The 17422-nt window shown below is 59.4% G+C and overlaps 1 protein-coding gene across 1 annotated transcript in view; it reads right to left on the minus strand.

Annotated features, from left to right (window-relative positions):
- EEFSEC (eukaryotic elongation factor, selenocysteine-tRNA specific) overlaps positions 1-17422 on the minus strand; it is a 110676-nt gene that overhangs the window by 50462 nt on the left and 42792 nt on the right. Inside the window, exons 2-4 of the mRNA XM_055557006.1 lie at positions 13077-13284; positions 5696-5792; positions 4724-4888 (exon numbers count right to left, since the gene is read on the minus strand). Of these exons, the coding sequence (XP_055412981.1) occupies positions 4724-4888; positions 5696-5792; positions 13077-13284 (470 nt within the window). The remainder of the gene's footprint in view (positions 1-4723; positions 4889-5695; positions 5793-13076; positions 13285-17422) is intronic.

The raw sequence follows: 17422 nt of genomic DNA on the forward strand, positions 1-17422 counted from the left end.
CCCAGGTGCCCCAACCTGCTGGGCCACAGGGCAGCCCCCCGGCCCCTGTGGCCTGCCCCTCTGCACGTACACGCACACGCACACGCTCTCCTCTGCAGCCTCCGGAACCTCCTGCACCTTACAGGGACCACAGTCTTCAACAGGCTGAAACCGCCGCACTCCCCCGGCCTGCTCCCACTACCTCCCTGCCTGTCTGACTCATCCCATCATCGAGAGTCAGCTAAAGTGCCCCTTCCCCAACTCAGGTCGTCACCTTCACTAAGCTGCCTCTCAGCAGGGCCACTGCAGGCGTGTTCCCAGCTCAGCACCCTGGCCCGCCCCCACCACCCTCACGCGGGAACCTGTCACCTGCTCTCCGGGAATCTGCCCTGTCACGAGGACCACAGTTCCACCCCGGTGCACGGGCAGAAGAGGAGAGGGCGCGCAGGTTGGGGGGAGAGGAGAGGAGAGGAGAGGGCACACGGGCAGGAGGAGAGGGCGCGTGGGCGGGAGAGGAGAGGGCACACGGGCAGGAGAGGGCGCGCGGGTGGGAGAGGAGAGGGCACACGGGTGGGGGAGGGGAGGGCAAGCGGGTGGGAGAGTAGATGGCAGGCGGGAGAGGAGAGAAGAGGAGAGAGGGCGCAAGGGCGGGAGGAGAGGGCGTGCGGGCGGGAGAGGAGAGAAGAGGAGAGAGGGCGCAAGGGCGGGAGGAGAGGGCGCGCGGGCAGGCAGATGCAATAACCTATTGGACATGCCCTAAGCTACAGACCCGCGCCCGAGTCCTCATACACGAGGGTCACTAACAGCAAGCAAGGGACCTAACTGCAGCTGGCACAGTCCCCCAAGGCTGGCTCAACTCTGATTTACCGCTGCCCAGAAGCATCTCATTTAAGTACTTTTGAAAAGACCAAAAAAAAAAAAAAAACCTACAATGGCTGGCACTTTTTAAAAAATAGGAACAGGTTATACAATAAAGCATTTGAGCAAAACTTCGAACAAAAACAGGCGAGTGCCTTTACTTTAGGGAGACATCTCACTTGCCGTTTCCCCAGGATTATTACAAGTTGAAGCCTGTGCACGATTAAAGTGATGTTTATGGTGTTTTTATTACTGTTTTATTTCTTGAAAGAATGATAAATATTCAGTGTAAGCGGTACACTGGCTCTACGCACACTCAGGAAACATTCTACTTTCCTTTAATGAGGAAAATAAAACCAAGAGGGTCATGGCAGCGGCCGAGAGGACAGCAGGCAGGAGGGACCACGGCCCAGGGGGCCGCGTCTCCCCATGGGGCCGGCCCGGGCCGGGGCGGCTGGGCTAGGGGCCCTGCCGGCCTGGCACCGTCCCAGACGAGCCTTCTGTACCAGGAAATGGCTGAGGAGGAGGTGGGCACCGAGGCAGAGGCCTCGGCCGGGGCTGCAGCCCTGGGCGCCTGGCTTACCGTCAGCCCTGTGCCTGCTGTCTGGGGGGCGCCAGCACGTGGGCCCACACTGGAGAGGCCGCCACCCGCTCCGGTCCTGCCCCCGGGCCCGGGGAGCAGCGTCCACATGGCCCTCTGAGGTTGTCACCTGCATCAAAAGCCTACTAAGAAACCAGCCGCTTCTTCTCTCTGGCTTTCTCCCGCTGCTTCGTTCACTGAACGGTTTCTGGAGCCTGCTCTGCGCTGGGCCCTGGGTCGGGTGCTGAGAGCGCGGAGCCCGGTGGACGCGGTCTCTGCCCTCGAGGAGGTCCTTGCAGTGGGACCCATAGAAGAAACACACGTGGGGGCGTGCAGCCGGCCGCTCGGGGAGTGGCCAGGAGCTTCCAGGAGAGACCCCTGCGGGCAGGGAGGGCTCAGGTGAGGCCGGCCAGAGGCAGGGGCGGCAGAGGTGGTGGGGGAGGACCAAGTCCTCCCGGAGTCCGGGCCTTGCCTCACCCCGGGGATCAGCTTCCCAGCGGAGGCAAGGACAGGGGAGACGCCGCTGGGTCCTGTCTCAGACGGTGCCCCCTCTGTGGGGTTTGAATGAGAGGTGAGTCCACCTGCATGCAGACCCCATCTGGAGGAGTATGCTATCGAGATCTGAACTTCCTCTAAAGTCTCATCACTGAACAGGTTTCCACACCCCATGGGGACATCCGTTCCTCATCACACCAACGTGGCTCTCAGCGGACCCTCGGGCTCGGACATGCACCCCACTTCAGGGGCCTGCTAGACGTCCTGTCCCCGCACAACCAGGAGAGGACCCACGTGCCCTGTGCGTGGACCCACATGGATCCCCATGACGGCAGTGCCGAATGGCAAGGCGGCCTCTGGGCACGGGGCGCTCTCCACCATCCCCCTGTTCGTGGACGGGGGCCCTCGGGATCTGGGCTGTGACGGCGGTGGAGCAGAGGGCGGAGGGCCCTGCCTGTGGCCCGACCCGGGTCCCTGTTCCCTTCCTCACGGCCGGCACCTCCGACGGGTCCTATGACACAGCCCTGATGGTGGGCTGCCAGTGGACACGTCACCAGCGGAGCCCCCAAGGCCACGCCTTACTGGAGGGCCCCCGGCTGAGCGTGGTAGGTCCCGGGAGCCTGAGGGGCAGGGCCTGGGGTGTCAGCTGTGTGGTCTCGGTTCTCCTTCACTCCCCCTCAGCTAACGGGCCCAGCTGGGGGCGGACACGGCGGCAGGGCCGGGCTGGGGTCTGGCAGGCTGCGGGCGGCTGGGAGGGGATGTGGCTGTTTATCTGGAGGGGCTGGGCCGTGCCGCCCGGGGAGTTCAGGCGGTCAGAGGCGTCCGAGGCGGTTAGGGAAGTCTGACGGGGATGTTGTGGCCTCGGGGCAGAGCCGTCCAGTTTGGAGCCGACCCTGCAGGGCCACAGAACCCCGGGCACGTGATGCTGAGCGGGGGCTCCCAGGGACGTGGTCACAGTGCCCAGAGCCGAGCTTTGGCGCTAGCCCAGCGGCTTCAACTACTGTCTCCTGGGTCAAGGCCTTCCTCCAGGTCAGACGGGGTCACGGGGAGGACTGGGAGAGCGGGGCTGGCCGTCAGTGAGCGCCGACCCACCCGCAAAGCCCCAAGGCCCGCATCTCCTACCAGCAGCCCGGACAGTGAGCCGTCTGAGATGCTACAGGAAGGGCCAGCCCCAGGCCCCAGTGGGCGGGAAGAGCTTCCTGACCTCAGGCCTGTCGTCTGAAATCCCCACTCACTCCTGGGACCACGGCGGGTCGCCGCAGGTTTGACCGTAGGAACAGTGGGAGCGCGTCCTCTTGCGCCTCTGGAGGCATGCGGCCGAGGCCCAGGTGTCGGCCAGGCTGAGGCCCTGGGGCCTCCGATGGGACGCCCCCCATTCCTCCTGGCTGCGGGCGGCCAGGTGACCAGGCACGCCCCTGGGCTCGGGCTGCAGTGCCCCGGTCTCAGCCCCCAGCGTCACACGCCCCCTCCCTACCAGGCGCGCCCCTGGGCTCGGGCTGCAGTGCCCCGGTCTCAGCCCCCAGAGTCACACGCCCCCTCCCTGAGAGCCCTGTGTCATTCGATGCTTGTCATCGGTGGAGAGCCCGCCCTGCCCAGGGTGAGAGCCTCACCTCTCTCCTGGAGGTTCTTGAGGGCACAGTGCTTGTTGGGGCACAAGCCACCCACGACCGCCCACCCTCTGGCCCCAAATGCCACACCAGCTCGTGTGCAAAATGCCGTCACCCCTCCCGGTATCCAGATCCTCACCCTGTTACAGCCTTAACTCTAATGAGCTCCAAACTCCCCTCTCAACACCAGCTCACGTCTTGCCATCTAAGCCCCCAAACCAGGCCTGAGTGGTCTGGGGTGCTTTGTTCCGGGCAAGACACCTCCCTGTGTGGACAAGCCATTGGCTCTCACACGCAGGCACACGGAGAATGTGGAAGCTCAGAGGTCATGGTCCTGGGCAAGTCTGGGCACACGGAGAATGTGGAAGCTCAGAGGTCATGGTCCCGGGCAAGTCTGAAACCCAGCACAACAAATCCCAGGGGGCGCCCGGGCCTGCCCTGCAGATGAGCCTCCGGGCCCACAGAAGCCCCAAGGGCCGCATCCCTGGCCCCGGACCCAGCCGAGATGCGTTCTCGGACTTGCCACTGCCCTCCCCTCGCCTTCTCTGAGGACTGGAGACCCTCCCTGGGCCCGGAACGCCAGGGGGCCTCGCAGGTTCTCACTAGCCCATGTTCCCCATGGACGAGAGGACAGGTGGCCTACTCGTGTTTCCTTTCCAGGAAACAAAGCCCCCCGAGGGGAGGGATCAGGGCCACTGGACACCGGGCCGGAAGGGACCAGGAGGAGGGGTGGCAGGGACCCCCGCTGCCACCCCAGGTCTCCACGGGGGACGTAGCGCCGGCGCTGACACTAGGAATGCACCATTGTCCCAGTGTCCCCAGACTCTCCTGCCCTGAGCAGCCACGGTTCTGACTGCGTTTAACGTGAAATCCCTGCGGCGAAGCACAAGGGACTCGGGAATGAGTGCCCACACGTCCTTGTCACCCTGACTCGGGGGCTTGCAGAAAGCGGAGGGGCTCTGCCCGGCGCCTCACTCAGGGCCCGTGCTCCCAGGGGCCTCCCGCCTTCACCGAGAACCCCTGCCCGCGAGGCTCCAGTCAGCAGTGCTGCTCTGAGCACGGAGGTGAGCCCTGGTTCCAGGCTGCGGGCGGGACGGACAGAGGGAAGACGGGGTAGCCCGGCCCGGCAGTGGGGGTACACGGGGCCGGCCCCTCCCTGCTGCTCGAGAGGGGCCCAGAGGAAGTGGGGCGAGGCCAGACTGACCTTGAGGGCCGGGATCTCCACGCTGTCGCCGAGGCTGACGGAGCCCGAGAGGACGGTGCCCGTCATCACGGTGCCCTGGCCTCTGATGGAGAAGCAGTGGTCCACAGACATGAGGAACGGCCCCGAGGGGTCCCTCGTTGGGACGGAGATCTGCGACGTCAGCAACTGCAAAGACAGGCTTGTGCCACACGCTGGCAGGCAGGGCGGACACCCCCGCCCTCCTGGAGACCGCCTGGCCCTTTCTGCTTTGCTCCTCCCTGACGCCACTAGAGAAGACGTTGTCAAGAACTGTCTGGCACTGAACGGCACAGAGCCCTGGTCCTGTGGTAACGACGCTTTTCGAAGAAGACCAGAGTGTGTGAGCAGGCCCGGCCCGGAGGCTTCTGACAGGGACACGCGGACACGTCCGCAGCAGAAACCACCACCCCAGCTTCCCCAACCAGTGTGATCTGGAGCTGGCGACGAAAAAGTCACCAAAGCTTCACCCAGAAACAGGTCTGCTGAGTCAGCAGAGTCTGCCCTGCATAGTCACAGAAACAGAGGCCACGCGCGTGGTCACTCCTGATCCAGGTCTGCAGGCCCAGGGCAAGTGGGTCCCGGAGCCAAGCCCGCCGGCCAACCCGGGTCTGCACCCCAGCTCCACCTCCTGCTCAATGTTGAGCCTGCGCAAGTCACTTAAGCCCTCTGAGCCCCAGGCTCTTTTCTGCCAAAATGCGGATCAATACCTGAAGCCTCCCAAGGTTCGTTAATAATCATGTGACTGCAAATGTTCACAATCACGTATGAGAAGAGCTCAGTGCGGCTCCCAGAACATGACAACCAACCTCCTTGCCAGAAGCACTCTAATGGGACGCCGTCCTGGCCCTGCAGGGTGGGGGCCTGTGCTGCGGGTGGAGACCCCGGTTCTGCTCGGGTTTAACCCTGTGAGGAAGGGCAGGGAGGCGGAGCCCCGCATGGATGCAGCTGACGTACCTCGATGAGCTCCGGGATGCCCTGCGGAGCTTCTGTTTCAGGGGCGTCTGGTCCCCCAGGCTTGGCCGCAACAGGTATGACAGGTGCGCCTCGGAACCTGGAACAGAGACAGGGCCGCCGAGGTCATCAAGCATGTCCGGGGCCGCCGGAGGGCCAGGCGTGACGGAGGCCTCCATGCCCGCCCTGCCGGAGGGACCACGGGGTGGCTGGCCATCATGCTCCCGCCCGGTGACCTCATGCAGAGGCCCGAAGGAGCACCTGGTGCTAAGCCACAGACGTTAGAGGGGCCCTGGGTTTAAGCTGCTCGCTGAGCCCTCCTGAGGAGGCGCAGTTAGGCCAGGCCTGGTCCCTGAGTAAAGACCCCCAGGGAAGACCACCGGACGCTGCCCAGCCTCCTGCAGGGACTCAGGACGCGTCAGGCGCCCACAGGCCGCCCCACAGCCTCCGGCCTCCCGAGCCCAGCCACTTTAAGCAAACACTCCCAGCCTTCTGCAGGGACTCAGGACGCGCCGGGCGCCCACGGGCCACCCCACAGCCTCCGCCTCCCGAACACAGCCACTTTAAGCAGAGACTCCCATGCAGTGGACTCTGACATCGTCCACTGGAAAACAAACACGAAACACAGAAAGGAGACAACACCCAACGTGCATTCCCATCACGTGCTGGGCTCATCACCGTGATCCCATCTTCCAACTTCGGTCTCTCCGTGCATTGCCAAGGAACTACTTTTTCATATTTTGGTTCCATTAGTCACACAATTTCATATCCTTCTAGTTTATTTGCCAGTATATTAGAAAGACTTATCTGTTGAAAAATAACAACAATGGGCTCATTTGACTAAGCCAAGAATACGACACGGACGCTCTCATTGAAACTCCAGAAAATGAGGACGAAAGTGTCAGCATCCTACAGATGTGAAGGAACGGCTCAGAAGGCGAGTTAGTGTGCCCCGAACCCCGCCGTCAGCGGCAGCAGGCTGCAGGTGGCGCCTCCAGAGCTCAGGCTCAACCCGGGCCGCCTCTGCCCTTGAACAGTTGCATCACTGCGGGGCCCGGGATGCACACGCTGTCCCCCCGAGTGGGGCTCATCCAGGACATTTCAGAGTCTTCACTGTTACAAACAACTCTGAGATAAGCATGCTGGCGGATGTGCCTTGATTTGGGCGCATTCACGAGGTGTATGTCAAAGACTCAACAAACCAAAGAACCAGCCGAGTGTGGAGTGAAGACTCTCAAAGAGGCTCCTCATAAAAGCACTGGAAACGCGACCAGAACCAGCCTTCTCAGAGCCCTGAAGATCAACAGAGCCCCGAAGCCACCCACGGAAGGTTCAGTCAGCAGAAACAGCCAGGACTCAGCACGAGCCCCTCAGCAAGGGGACCACTGTGGCGCTGTGACCTGCCTCGTTCCCATGAGCCCTCCTCGCCCCTGCAGGAGCCTCAAGCCCTTGACTCTTGGTCAGAGTGGAAACCAGCAACCTGGCGGCCACTGCAAGCAGCAGCGTGTCTGTGTCCCTCAGAGCCCCTTCCCAGAGAAACGGCATCATTTCTCCTATTTGGCGGCTCCTGGGGAAGCCAGCTCTCAGCCCGAAACGGGGTGCGGGCCCGGCTCTCAGCCTGAAGCGGGGCGTGGGCCCGTCCCACACATACCTCGGCCCGCACTCTGCCAGCCCCGGGCCCAGGGCCGCAGAGGAGGGGAAGGCAGGCGCTGAGAATTCCAGCGATTAACCATAAAGCTTTCGGAAATTCAATTACTGTTTATCCAAACCCTTTTGGGCAATGCACTGGAACAGAACGCAACGGCGTGTTGGGCTGGTGTCTGGCCTTTTCCCAGGCTCCCGAGGACCTGGCCTGCTGGTCTGCTGAGCGCCCCGAGTGTCCTGGTTGCTGGCTCCCGGGGGACAGGTGGCCGTCTTGCCCAGTTCAGAGCTCGGCTGCTGTCTGGGCTCTAGGGGCACAGGGGCGCTGGCCAGACGCGGCAGCAAGAGCCCGGAGCACAGCCCCTCCGCCCAGCAGCGCGGGGTGGGGGTGGGGTGGAGAGGGCGCCTCCTCTTCCCAGGCGCCCCCGCCCCCACCGCTGTGGCTCCCCACCGCGTGAGCCGGGCCCAGAGCTGCCGACTGTGCACGCAGGCGGACCTTCGCCAGCACGCAAGACCCACCTCAGATGAGCTAAGATCACACCCGGGAATGTGTGTGTGTGTGTGTGTGTGAGACGCACGTAAAAGGTGTACGCAGAGGGACTCTGAGCCTTAGGTCTGGAAGAGCAAAACGCAAAGTAATGGTAGTAAAAACCACGAGCGACACTTACGATTCCTTACTGTGCTCACAAGTCAAGCCAGACACAAAGCTGGGGGTGACTGCGAGCAGCTGGCTGCGAGGGAAGCCCCAGCACAGGGCCGAGCGCACAGCAGTGCTCCACACGTCACAGCTCGTCACGAAGCCCCTGGACGTCCGGACCCCACGTCCAAGGCTCCCTGACGATAAACACGCCGAGGCCAGGCCTATCAGCTCGCGCTCCACAGAGGAAGAAACACGGAGGCCGGGAGAGGAAGTCAGTGCCGGAGACCACGTCAGCTGCGAGCGGGCGTGCGGCACGCGCCGTGCAGGGGGCCCCAGGCCGAGGGAGGGGCGCTGTAAGCAGACAGCTTGGTTAGAACAGAAACAGGAGGGAACCAGAGCAGGTCTGGGAGAAAGAGTCCCCAGGATGCTGTCAGACGGCAACCTCAGTGGAGAAACAAACAGAGCAGCCTAGAACACAGCACAGCGTCGCTGTGATAACAGCCACGGCAGACTTGTGCGTGTGGGGGAGAAGGACGGGCCCGCAGGAAGAGCACTATGACCTGATGCGTTGGGAAGATACGGCTACATTGTTACCTTCTATTTTTATTTCTGTTAACACTGATAAATGCTTATGCAAGAGTAAATTTAAATGCTTTCAGAGATTAAAGAAATCACAAAGAAAAATAATCAAAGAGCTTGACTACATAAAAATTAGAAACTTCTGCATGTAAAAAAATAATGGAATGGAAAGACAGCAAACGCTAAAGACTTACTTATAGGAAATGTGACAGGCAAAGGGTTAATTAATGACACCCTTATTGATATTAAACACTCCTGAAAATCAAAAAGTAAGCATTAAAATCGCAAGAGGCAAGCAGACAAAACATACAGGCATAAGTTAAACACAAAACCACAACATTTACACACATAAGAAAAGGTGCTCAGTCTTACCAGTAATTAAAGAATCACATATCATTATAACAAGAGTGAAGCAACATTCCATCTTAGAGTTTTCAAATCTATCTTTAAATTAGACACTAGAGTTCGCCTGTGAGAAATGTCAGCGCACCCAGAGATGTGCAAAGGGCTCAGAAGGGCTCCTGCCCTGTGACCCGGTACTCTTCTCAAGAGAAAAAAGAGAGCACAGCTGAATGCTGGTCAAAGATGTTCATCAGGGATTATTTATTTACAGGAAAGAAAACTTAAGCCGTTCCCAAGGGTCGGCAACAGAGTTACGGTCACACGAAGAACTGCTCTATAAAATGTTAAGTAAGAAAAGCACAAGTCAGGAAGGTAAATACCTCAGGACCACAGCTGTGTGCTTACAGGGGGAGAACCGAATTCAGCAAAGTTGCACAGTATGAAGTCAACACACAAAAATCACCTGTGTTTCTATATACTAGCCAAAACAATCTGAAGTGGAAATTAAGACAGCAATTCCATTTATAACAGCATCTAAAGGAATGAACTATTTAGGAATAAAGCTAACCAAGGACATGAAAGGCTTGTATACCAAAAACAACAAAACTTGGATACGAGATCTAAATAAAGAGAAAGACATTTGTGTCAACGAACTGGAAGACTTAGTCCTGTTAAGGTGTCCATTCTACCTAAAACCATCTGCAGACCCAATACAGTCCCTGTTACAATTGCAACCACCGTTCTGTGCTGAAATGGAAAAGGAGATCCTCAAATTCAGATGGGAATTGCAAGGAGACCCCAAAGTCAAAACAATCTTGAAACAACAGCAGAAAGTTGGAGGGCTTAGCCTCCTGATGCAAGCTTTCCACACAGGAGCGGGGACTGAGGCGGGGCAGTGCTGGCCGGGACAGACAGGGGCCTCTGGAGCCACACGTGAAAGGAGAAAAGGGAAACACATGCTGCCAGGAACGCTGGACGTCTGCAAAGGCATGGAGGTGAGCCTTTAACGTAGACCATACCTAAAAGATAGCCGACAACTGAGCAAAGACCTGTACTTAAGAACTAACACAATAAAATTCTCAGGCAAAAGAAAACTGGGAAAATCTTCGTGACATCGAATGTGGCAACGATTTCATGGATATGACACCAGAAGCACAGGCAAAAAAGAACAAGCAAGAAAGAAACTGGATTTCATCAAAATTAAAACCTTTTGTGCATCAAGGAATACTATCAAGAAAGTAAAAGACAGCCTACAGAATGGAAGAAACATTTACAAGTCTGACGTGGGCTCAGCCTTCAGAATATGTAAAGAACTCCTCCAGCTCAAGGACCAAACCCCTGATTAAAAAATGGGCAAAGGATCTGACGGCCGTTTCTCCAAAGAAGACGGACAACAGCCAACACACCTGTGAGTCTCCACAGCAGTCACCAGGGAAGGCAAACCAAGACCAGCGAGGCGCCACGTCACACCTCCTGGCATGGCTGCAGAGACTGGAGCCTCGCGCAGCATGTGGGAGATGGCGCAGCGGCCCCCAGAGGGCCGCCGAGAGAATGCACCCGACGCAAGCCGGGCCACGCCAGGCTCACACCCCACGGTCCTAGCAGCCCCACTGCCCACAGCCAAGAGGAGACAACACGCGTCCATCAGGAGAGGAACGGACAGGCAAGCCACGGCCTAAGCCCCGAGAAACAAGGACTGCGAGTCTGACTCACGCCCCAGCGCGGGCGGACTGGGGCCCTGTGCTCACTGAAGCGGGGCAGGCAGAAGGCCACACGCAGCCTGAGTCCACTTCCATGAGGTCCCAGAACAGTCAGGCTCCCAGAGACACAGGCAGAGCAGAGGCCAGCAGGGCCCGGGGGACAGAGGCGAGCAGTGACCAGTCAGTGGGACAGGGTTTACGGGGACCATGAAGCAGGCAGTGGTGATGGGCCCAGCTCAGTGAAGGCGTTCAACGCCGCAACCGCGCGTTTACAGATGGATGAGCGCACAGCGTCGTGCCACGCACACCTTACTGCACATCTTACTGCACCTTCTGAACATGGAAGACGGTGGGTGACGCAGGGCGCGGTTAGTGGACAGGAACGGGGGGAACCACATTAGCAGCCGCTGCTCTGAGAAATCTTCTGGGGGCTTCACTTTCTTTTAACAACTTTCCTCTATTTTCCAAAGTTTCTTTCAGTTACTCTTTGGATAGGAAAAATAAAGCACCATGTTTTTACCACTTTCTAGGTTTTGATACATACATAGGTTGGCTGTCCATATTTTTCCTTTCTAGACAGAAAGCTGCTTCACGTGTGAAACAGCTGTTACAGACGATCTACCTAACAAGGGACCGTAAGGAAAGGAAAAGTGAAAGTGAAAGTCACTCAGCTGTGTCCGACTCTTTGCAACCCCATGGACTGTATAGCCCATGGGATTCTCCAGGCCAGAATACTGGAGTGGGTAGCCGTTCCCTTCTCCAGGGGATCTTCCCAACCCAGGGATCGAACCCAGGTCTCCAGCATCACGGGCGGATTCTTTACCAGCTGAGCCACCAGGGAAGCCCTACGACCCCTGAGAAGGACTGAGGGGAGCTCTCAGCTGAGTGGAGGTAACAGCTCAGTTCTTCCCACAAGATGGTTGCCCTGGGAGGCACACCCGAGCCTCTCCACCCCCAGGCGCTGCGTGAGGAGAGCTGAGGTGTCAGCGGCCCTTCAGAGGCCAGTCTCCTCTGCATGTGCGATAAAGGCTGTGACTGACCTTCACCCAATAAATTAAAATAGGAAGGGTAATTTAAAGGTGTACGTGAGAATTATCCTTAAATTTACCTAATCTAAATGGTTGCTATTAATTGACCCTTAGCAGCATCCTAAGCACTTCCCAGAACGTCTCGTTTATAACCAACGATGCGGACACTGTACAGGAGCCCCAGGACCTGGTATCCCCTTTCTGACAAGTAAATAAAACGGCAGGGAGATCAAATAACTCACTAGAAAGAAGATACAACTTTTTATCTTCCTTTTTACAGTCTCACGTCCACTTCCGCTGGGAATAACAAAGTCTGAATTCTTATGCACCACTTATCTAAATGTGTCGATTTTATCGGATTGATGAATTTTGCTAACAAAAGGCAGCACTGGGAAATCTTTTATGACATATTTGGCCCATTCTCAGGGCTGAAGCTTTAATTTAACCAACCGGAGAATTCTGAGCGAGAGCTGCAGGTGTTAGAGCCGAGAAAAGCCCCGTAGAGGGGAGAGCATATCCATCTCTGTGACGGGGAGACAAAACCATCCCCACTGTGCGCCCCCAGGCGGGAGGAGCAGCGGCTGAGGCTCAACGGGGTCGGGGGCCGCGGGGCACGCGGCGGCCGCGGTCCATCCTGATCAGAGGGCGCTGGCCGCGAAGCGGCCAAGGACACAGCCGGGCGTGCGGACACCCTCGCTCTGTGGGCGTCTTCTGCTTCCGCCTCCGTGGCCGCCGAGCACCCGGGGGCTTTCTGCCCCACGGTCCCCCACCCCTCCTGCCCCCGGACCCTGAGACCAGCAGCCGGCGCGGGACGAGGCCGTTGGCCCCTGCTCAGGCCGCCCGGCCGCCCTCTCCCAGGGCTCTCCACTGTCTCTGGGACCCTCCCCACCACAGCCTGCCTCTCTCAGGTACTCCCCTGCACAAAAGTCAACGACTCCCCACTTCCCACAGGACAGAATCGTAAACCCCTTGGCATGAAATACTCCAGAGGGCCCTGTGATCCAGCCTTTGTCCATCACCCCTCCATCCACCTGTCCGTCTGTCCATCCAACTCCGTAAGCCTCTGTGATGGTCATGTCCAGCCATCACCCAAACCCGCCCCCCTTCCAATAACCAGGTCTCAGCTGAGCAGGCAGTGAGCAGGCAGGACTGAGTTCTCACCCACAGGGTCTCAGGTTGGTGGGGGGGGGTGCTTGGGGCCCTTTCAGGCCGTGTGATCCCTGGACTCTCCCTCGTGGGCCGGTGCCCAGCTCTGATCGCTCCCCCAGGACACAGCCGCAGCAGCGGGCCAGCAAGACGCAGGTGGCCTGGGTCCCTGCACGGGGCACTGACGGAGCCACCCGCCGCGCCTGTCAGGAAGCCCCCGCTCTGGCTCCTTGTCCTCTGGCACAAGCACCGCGGCCTCTACCCCGGACGGCAGCCAGCGCCCCGGCGCCCCTCGTCAGCAGACCTACTTGGTGCTCTCCAGGGTCTTCTGCATCTTCTTCGTCATCCTGTCGATCGCCGCCTGTTTCTTCCCTTCGGGCAGGAGGTCGATCTTGTTCAGCACCACGACCAGCTTCTGGCAGGCAATCTGCCCGATCACGAGGCACTCGGCTGACTGGGTCTGCATCCCCTTGGTCACGTCGATGACCAGCATCATCAGATCGATGATCTGGGCCCCTGGGGGAAGAGAGGACGAGGTCAGAGGGGCAGGGGTGGCTGAGGCGGCGAGTGGAGACCGCAGCCCCGAGAGCTGGGTGCGGGGTCACCTGACCGGGAACGCTGGCCCCTCCCGGCTCTATAACCGGGTCCTCATCTCTAAACGGGCAGCCGGGCAGGCTCGCCGGGCACTCCAGGAGCCCGTTTGCATAGCAGCCCGGCAGCTGGAGGACTTGTTCCCGGCCGCCCTATGGCTGTGGTCAGTGTCTCTAAACAGGCAGCCGGGCAGGCTCGCCGGGCACTCCTGGAGCCTGTTTGCACAGCGGCCTGGCAGCTGGAGGACTTGCTCCCGGCCGCCCTTTGGCTGTGGGCAGTGTGATTTTGTCAACCCACCGGGTGAAAACCAGAACCTCTGTGCAGCCTCAAGTTGCTTATTCCTGATGCTGGTGTGCAGGGCCTCTACCTCCAACGTGAGCTGCTTGCCTTCCGCGGCTCTGCCCTGCCTGCTGTCTGACGGCCTCGCAGCTGGGCCGTGGACCCCCACCACCCTGTGGGGTCTCTGCCCCGGCCCCTGCCCAGCCTCCCCGAGCCCTGGCTCTGAGTCTGCCGTCACTGGGACCCGACTGACAGCCAGACTAGGGCTGCAGCCCGCCTGCCTCCCACACCGTCCCAGCCTTCTTTCCCTGCCTGTTTCCCCGGGACACTCAGCGCCTCTGCTGGGTCTGCACTGGTGCTGCCTGGCCGCCCCCTTGGGGAGGGTGGGACATGGATGGACCCTGTTTCCCCTTCAGATTGGATTGTTACTCTGTTGCCAATTTAAAGACAGTTTAACCCTGCTGAGCGGAGAGGAGGGGCTGGGGGCGCCTGCAAGGGCCCGCCTGACACTGTTTCCTTTTTATTGCTGATTTAGAGAGACGCTGTAACACTGAGAAGCTATCCTGGGTGGGGAAGGCGCATTCCAGGCCTCTCTCCTGAATCACCTTTAGCTTTTATGAATCTTTCCTCTCCATGCAGACATGTTCCCTTTTTATGTGGAAATGGTCAGTCTTTCCTTTTTCCCCTTCTGTTTCTGCGCTTCGTATGTCACCTGGGTATTTTTTACTTTTAAGACTATATGTATTTTTCATGTGTTTTCTTCCAGTCCTTTTACAGCTTTAAATGTCTATGCTTCAGAGACTTGGCTGGCAGTCCAGCAGTTAAGAATCCACCCTGCAGTGCAGGCAACGTGGGCTTGGTCCCTAGTCGGGGGACTCAGATCCCACATGCCGCAGAGCCGCTGAGCCCGTGTGCCGCAACCAGAGGGCTGCACGCGCCAACGGAAGGGCCACCAAGACCTCAAAGACACAGCCGAGATCGACGCAGCCAAACGTGCATACACACATGCTTACAAGTGTGCCTCAGACTGACCCAGGAAGTTATCCTGGCCTAATATGAAGGGGGAGACCTAACTTGAGTGTTATCTGGACGGCGACCCATCGTCCCCGAGTCACAGTAACATGCTCTCTCTCCTTTGCAGACCCGGACAGTGAGACTCGGAGAGGAGAGGCACACATGGGGGACCCTGCAGCCGGGACCCGCGCCCCCGGTGGCACCCGCGCCCCGGGCGGCCTGCCCCCAGCCCCGCGGGTGCCGTGTCGCGAGGCCCTGCATCCGCTGGCTCCCGGCGCTCCCTCCTCTTGGCAGGGGTCCAGCACCTCTCTTTGTCTGCTGTCTTGTCCTCAGCTGTTTATTTTTCTCCCATCTCCGACACGGCTGGCTTTGTTGTTCCTCCTGTTCCTCTGCTGACATGGCCCTGTCGTCCTCCCGGGCTCTTCAGGGGGTGGTGAGTGAGTGGCCCCGCGCCCCCAGGGACAGTGCTCAGCCCAGGTCGTCCCGAGGACGCTGGCAGCTTGCCGCTGCTCCCTGTCCTCTCCCGGTCCTCTTGGCTTCCTCAGAGAAGCCTGGCCCACCTGCTCTTCGGGACGCTGCAGGGGCCCAGAGACTCAGGAATGCAGGCCCTGGCCAGCAGGCAGCTGGCGATGGAAAGAGTGGACGTTTGGACTCAGACAGCTGCGAGCTCGAGCCCTGGCTCTGCTTCTCGGTGTCCTATGCCCGGACCTCCGCCTCCTGCCTGTGAGAAGGGGGTCTCCTCCTTGCGGGGACGAGCCGAGGGTCAGAGCTGGCACGCAGCAGGCAGGACTCACAGGCGCACGTGCGGTCAGGAGCCGGGCCGCTAGCACAGACGCCAGGCTGGGGCGACTGGCAGCCATAGGCCCAGCAGTACAGTTCCTCAGCCGCATCAGAGGTAGGCCCGGGGTGGTCACAACCGCTGACTCCCAAAGATTCTACCCGACCCTCCTCAGGCCGAGTGTGAGCAGTCTGTGTGGGCTGAGCAGCGTCCTTCCCTGGGGGTCTGTGCCTGGGGCCGGCGGCCGCTCCGGGGCTCCTGTGGGTCCGGCGGCACGCTGGGTCTACCGGACGCAGGGTCAGCGCATAACTGACAGGATCTGTTTGGACTGCCGTGGCCCCTCGCTGGGCAAGGTGTGTGTGTCTGTGTGTGTGTGCAGGGGGGAGCCCCCTTTGCAGGCCAGGTTCAAACAGTGCGGATCTCCTGCCCACCGGGGCATACAGCGCTCCAGGCCACGGGCTGGCACTTGCCAGGGGCCCTGTGAAGGGCCTCCCAGACGCTGCTCAGAACCATTCCACGTGGCTGGGACTCTTCTCCCTTGCCCGCCATGGAAGAACCGTCCCAGCAGTGCACGCCCTAGGGTTCCCGCGCCTGAGGCGCTCCCCACGGCCCCTCACGAGGCACCTTCTGCAACCTCGCTGCCGTCCAGCGACTCCACCCGAGGCTCCCTGCGCAGAGGCGCTCCCTGCGCTGGGAAACGCTCCTGATGGCGGCAGGACGCTGGCCTCCACTGCAGTTTTACGCCATGGGCTGTCGGGCACCTACACCCTTTCTTGAATGTTTAACATCACCAGTTTTTTCTTTGTTTTAAATTCAATATTACTTCTTATATAGGATGCCCATAGCTTTTGATTAAAACTCAAACTTGGGTTAATGATCTGGTTTTGCTAAAATGGTTAACATTTTATATTCAGTTTCTCCCGTTGAAAACTTCCCCCCCCCCAAACACATTACGCCCTCTTAGTCCCAGACGGAAAATTTCATTTCACAGAAAACATGTTAAATGCTGATCTTTGTTTTTCTTTACTTTTATTTCCAAAACGATTAAGATATATAATCTATGGAATTGGAAATTGTGATTTTTCAAAGTACTGAGAGACTTCAGCCCTGCTCTAATTGCTCTGCAAACCTTTAAAGGACTCTGCAGTCCGCAGCAGCAGATGGGAAGCGCTGATAGGCCGACTAACATAGAGGGGCACTTGTGAGCGGCTAGGGCGACTGGTGCTTCCCACCCACTCGCTCCTTCTGGCCCCGCAGACTCAAGAGTGATTTCCTACCCTGGGTTCATGGGAATCGGAAAAGACACTGTTTGATTCATTCTGTGGAAATACTGGGGATTTAGAGAAAGACAAGACGGGCCAGTTATGTCACTTCCCGTCCCCGGATCAAAGTGCGGGGAAGAAACAGAGTGACCGGGGGCTGGTGCCAGGCGCGGGTGGCTCCTGGCTTTGACCCGGCTTCCAGCGGGGCCCCTCGAGCCACTGTGACCCCGGGACCCCTCAGAAGGCCCTGGTGTTGGCCGTGCCGAGCGCCTACTGTGGAGGCGGTGTGAGGCGCCGGAGGGAGGCCACGGATGAAGCTGAGCGGCCGGGTCCCATATGCAACAGCCCTTCTGGGCCTGGCAGTCTCCTCTCCCATCCCGAGGATCCCAGGAGGCAGCAGAGGCGGCTGGGCGGGGGTGGACAACTGGAGCCTCCGCTCGCAGCCCCTAGCCATGGCAAGGCACTCAGGCGGCTCTGCAGCCAGCAGGGAGCGGACCCTCACTGTCAGGACCACACTCCTGGTCAACCAAGGGGCGGCTGGGGAGGCCGCCGTCTGCCCACTCAGGCCCACAGACTGACTAAGCTCTGCCCCAGCTCAAGCCTGTGCTGAAGGCTGTGAACACAGACGGAAAACCAGGCCCCAGCCTCTGAGCTGCAGTGCAGGATGGAGGGGCTGGGCAGGGGGGCAGGAGCCACAGTGGAGGCAGGGCGGGGGGAGAGACGCCCAGGC

This window comes from Bubalus kerabau, chromosome 20 (genome assembly GCF_029407905.1).
Source record: "Bubalus kerabau isolate K-KA32 ecotype Philippines breed swamp buffalo chromosome 20, PCC_UOA_SB_1v2, whole genome shotgun sequence".
Taxonomy (NCBI): Eukaryota; Metazoa; Chordata; class Mammalia; order Artiodactyla; family Bovidae; genus Bubalus; species Bubalus kerabau.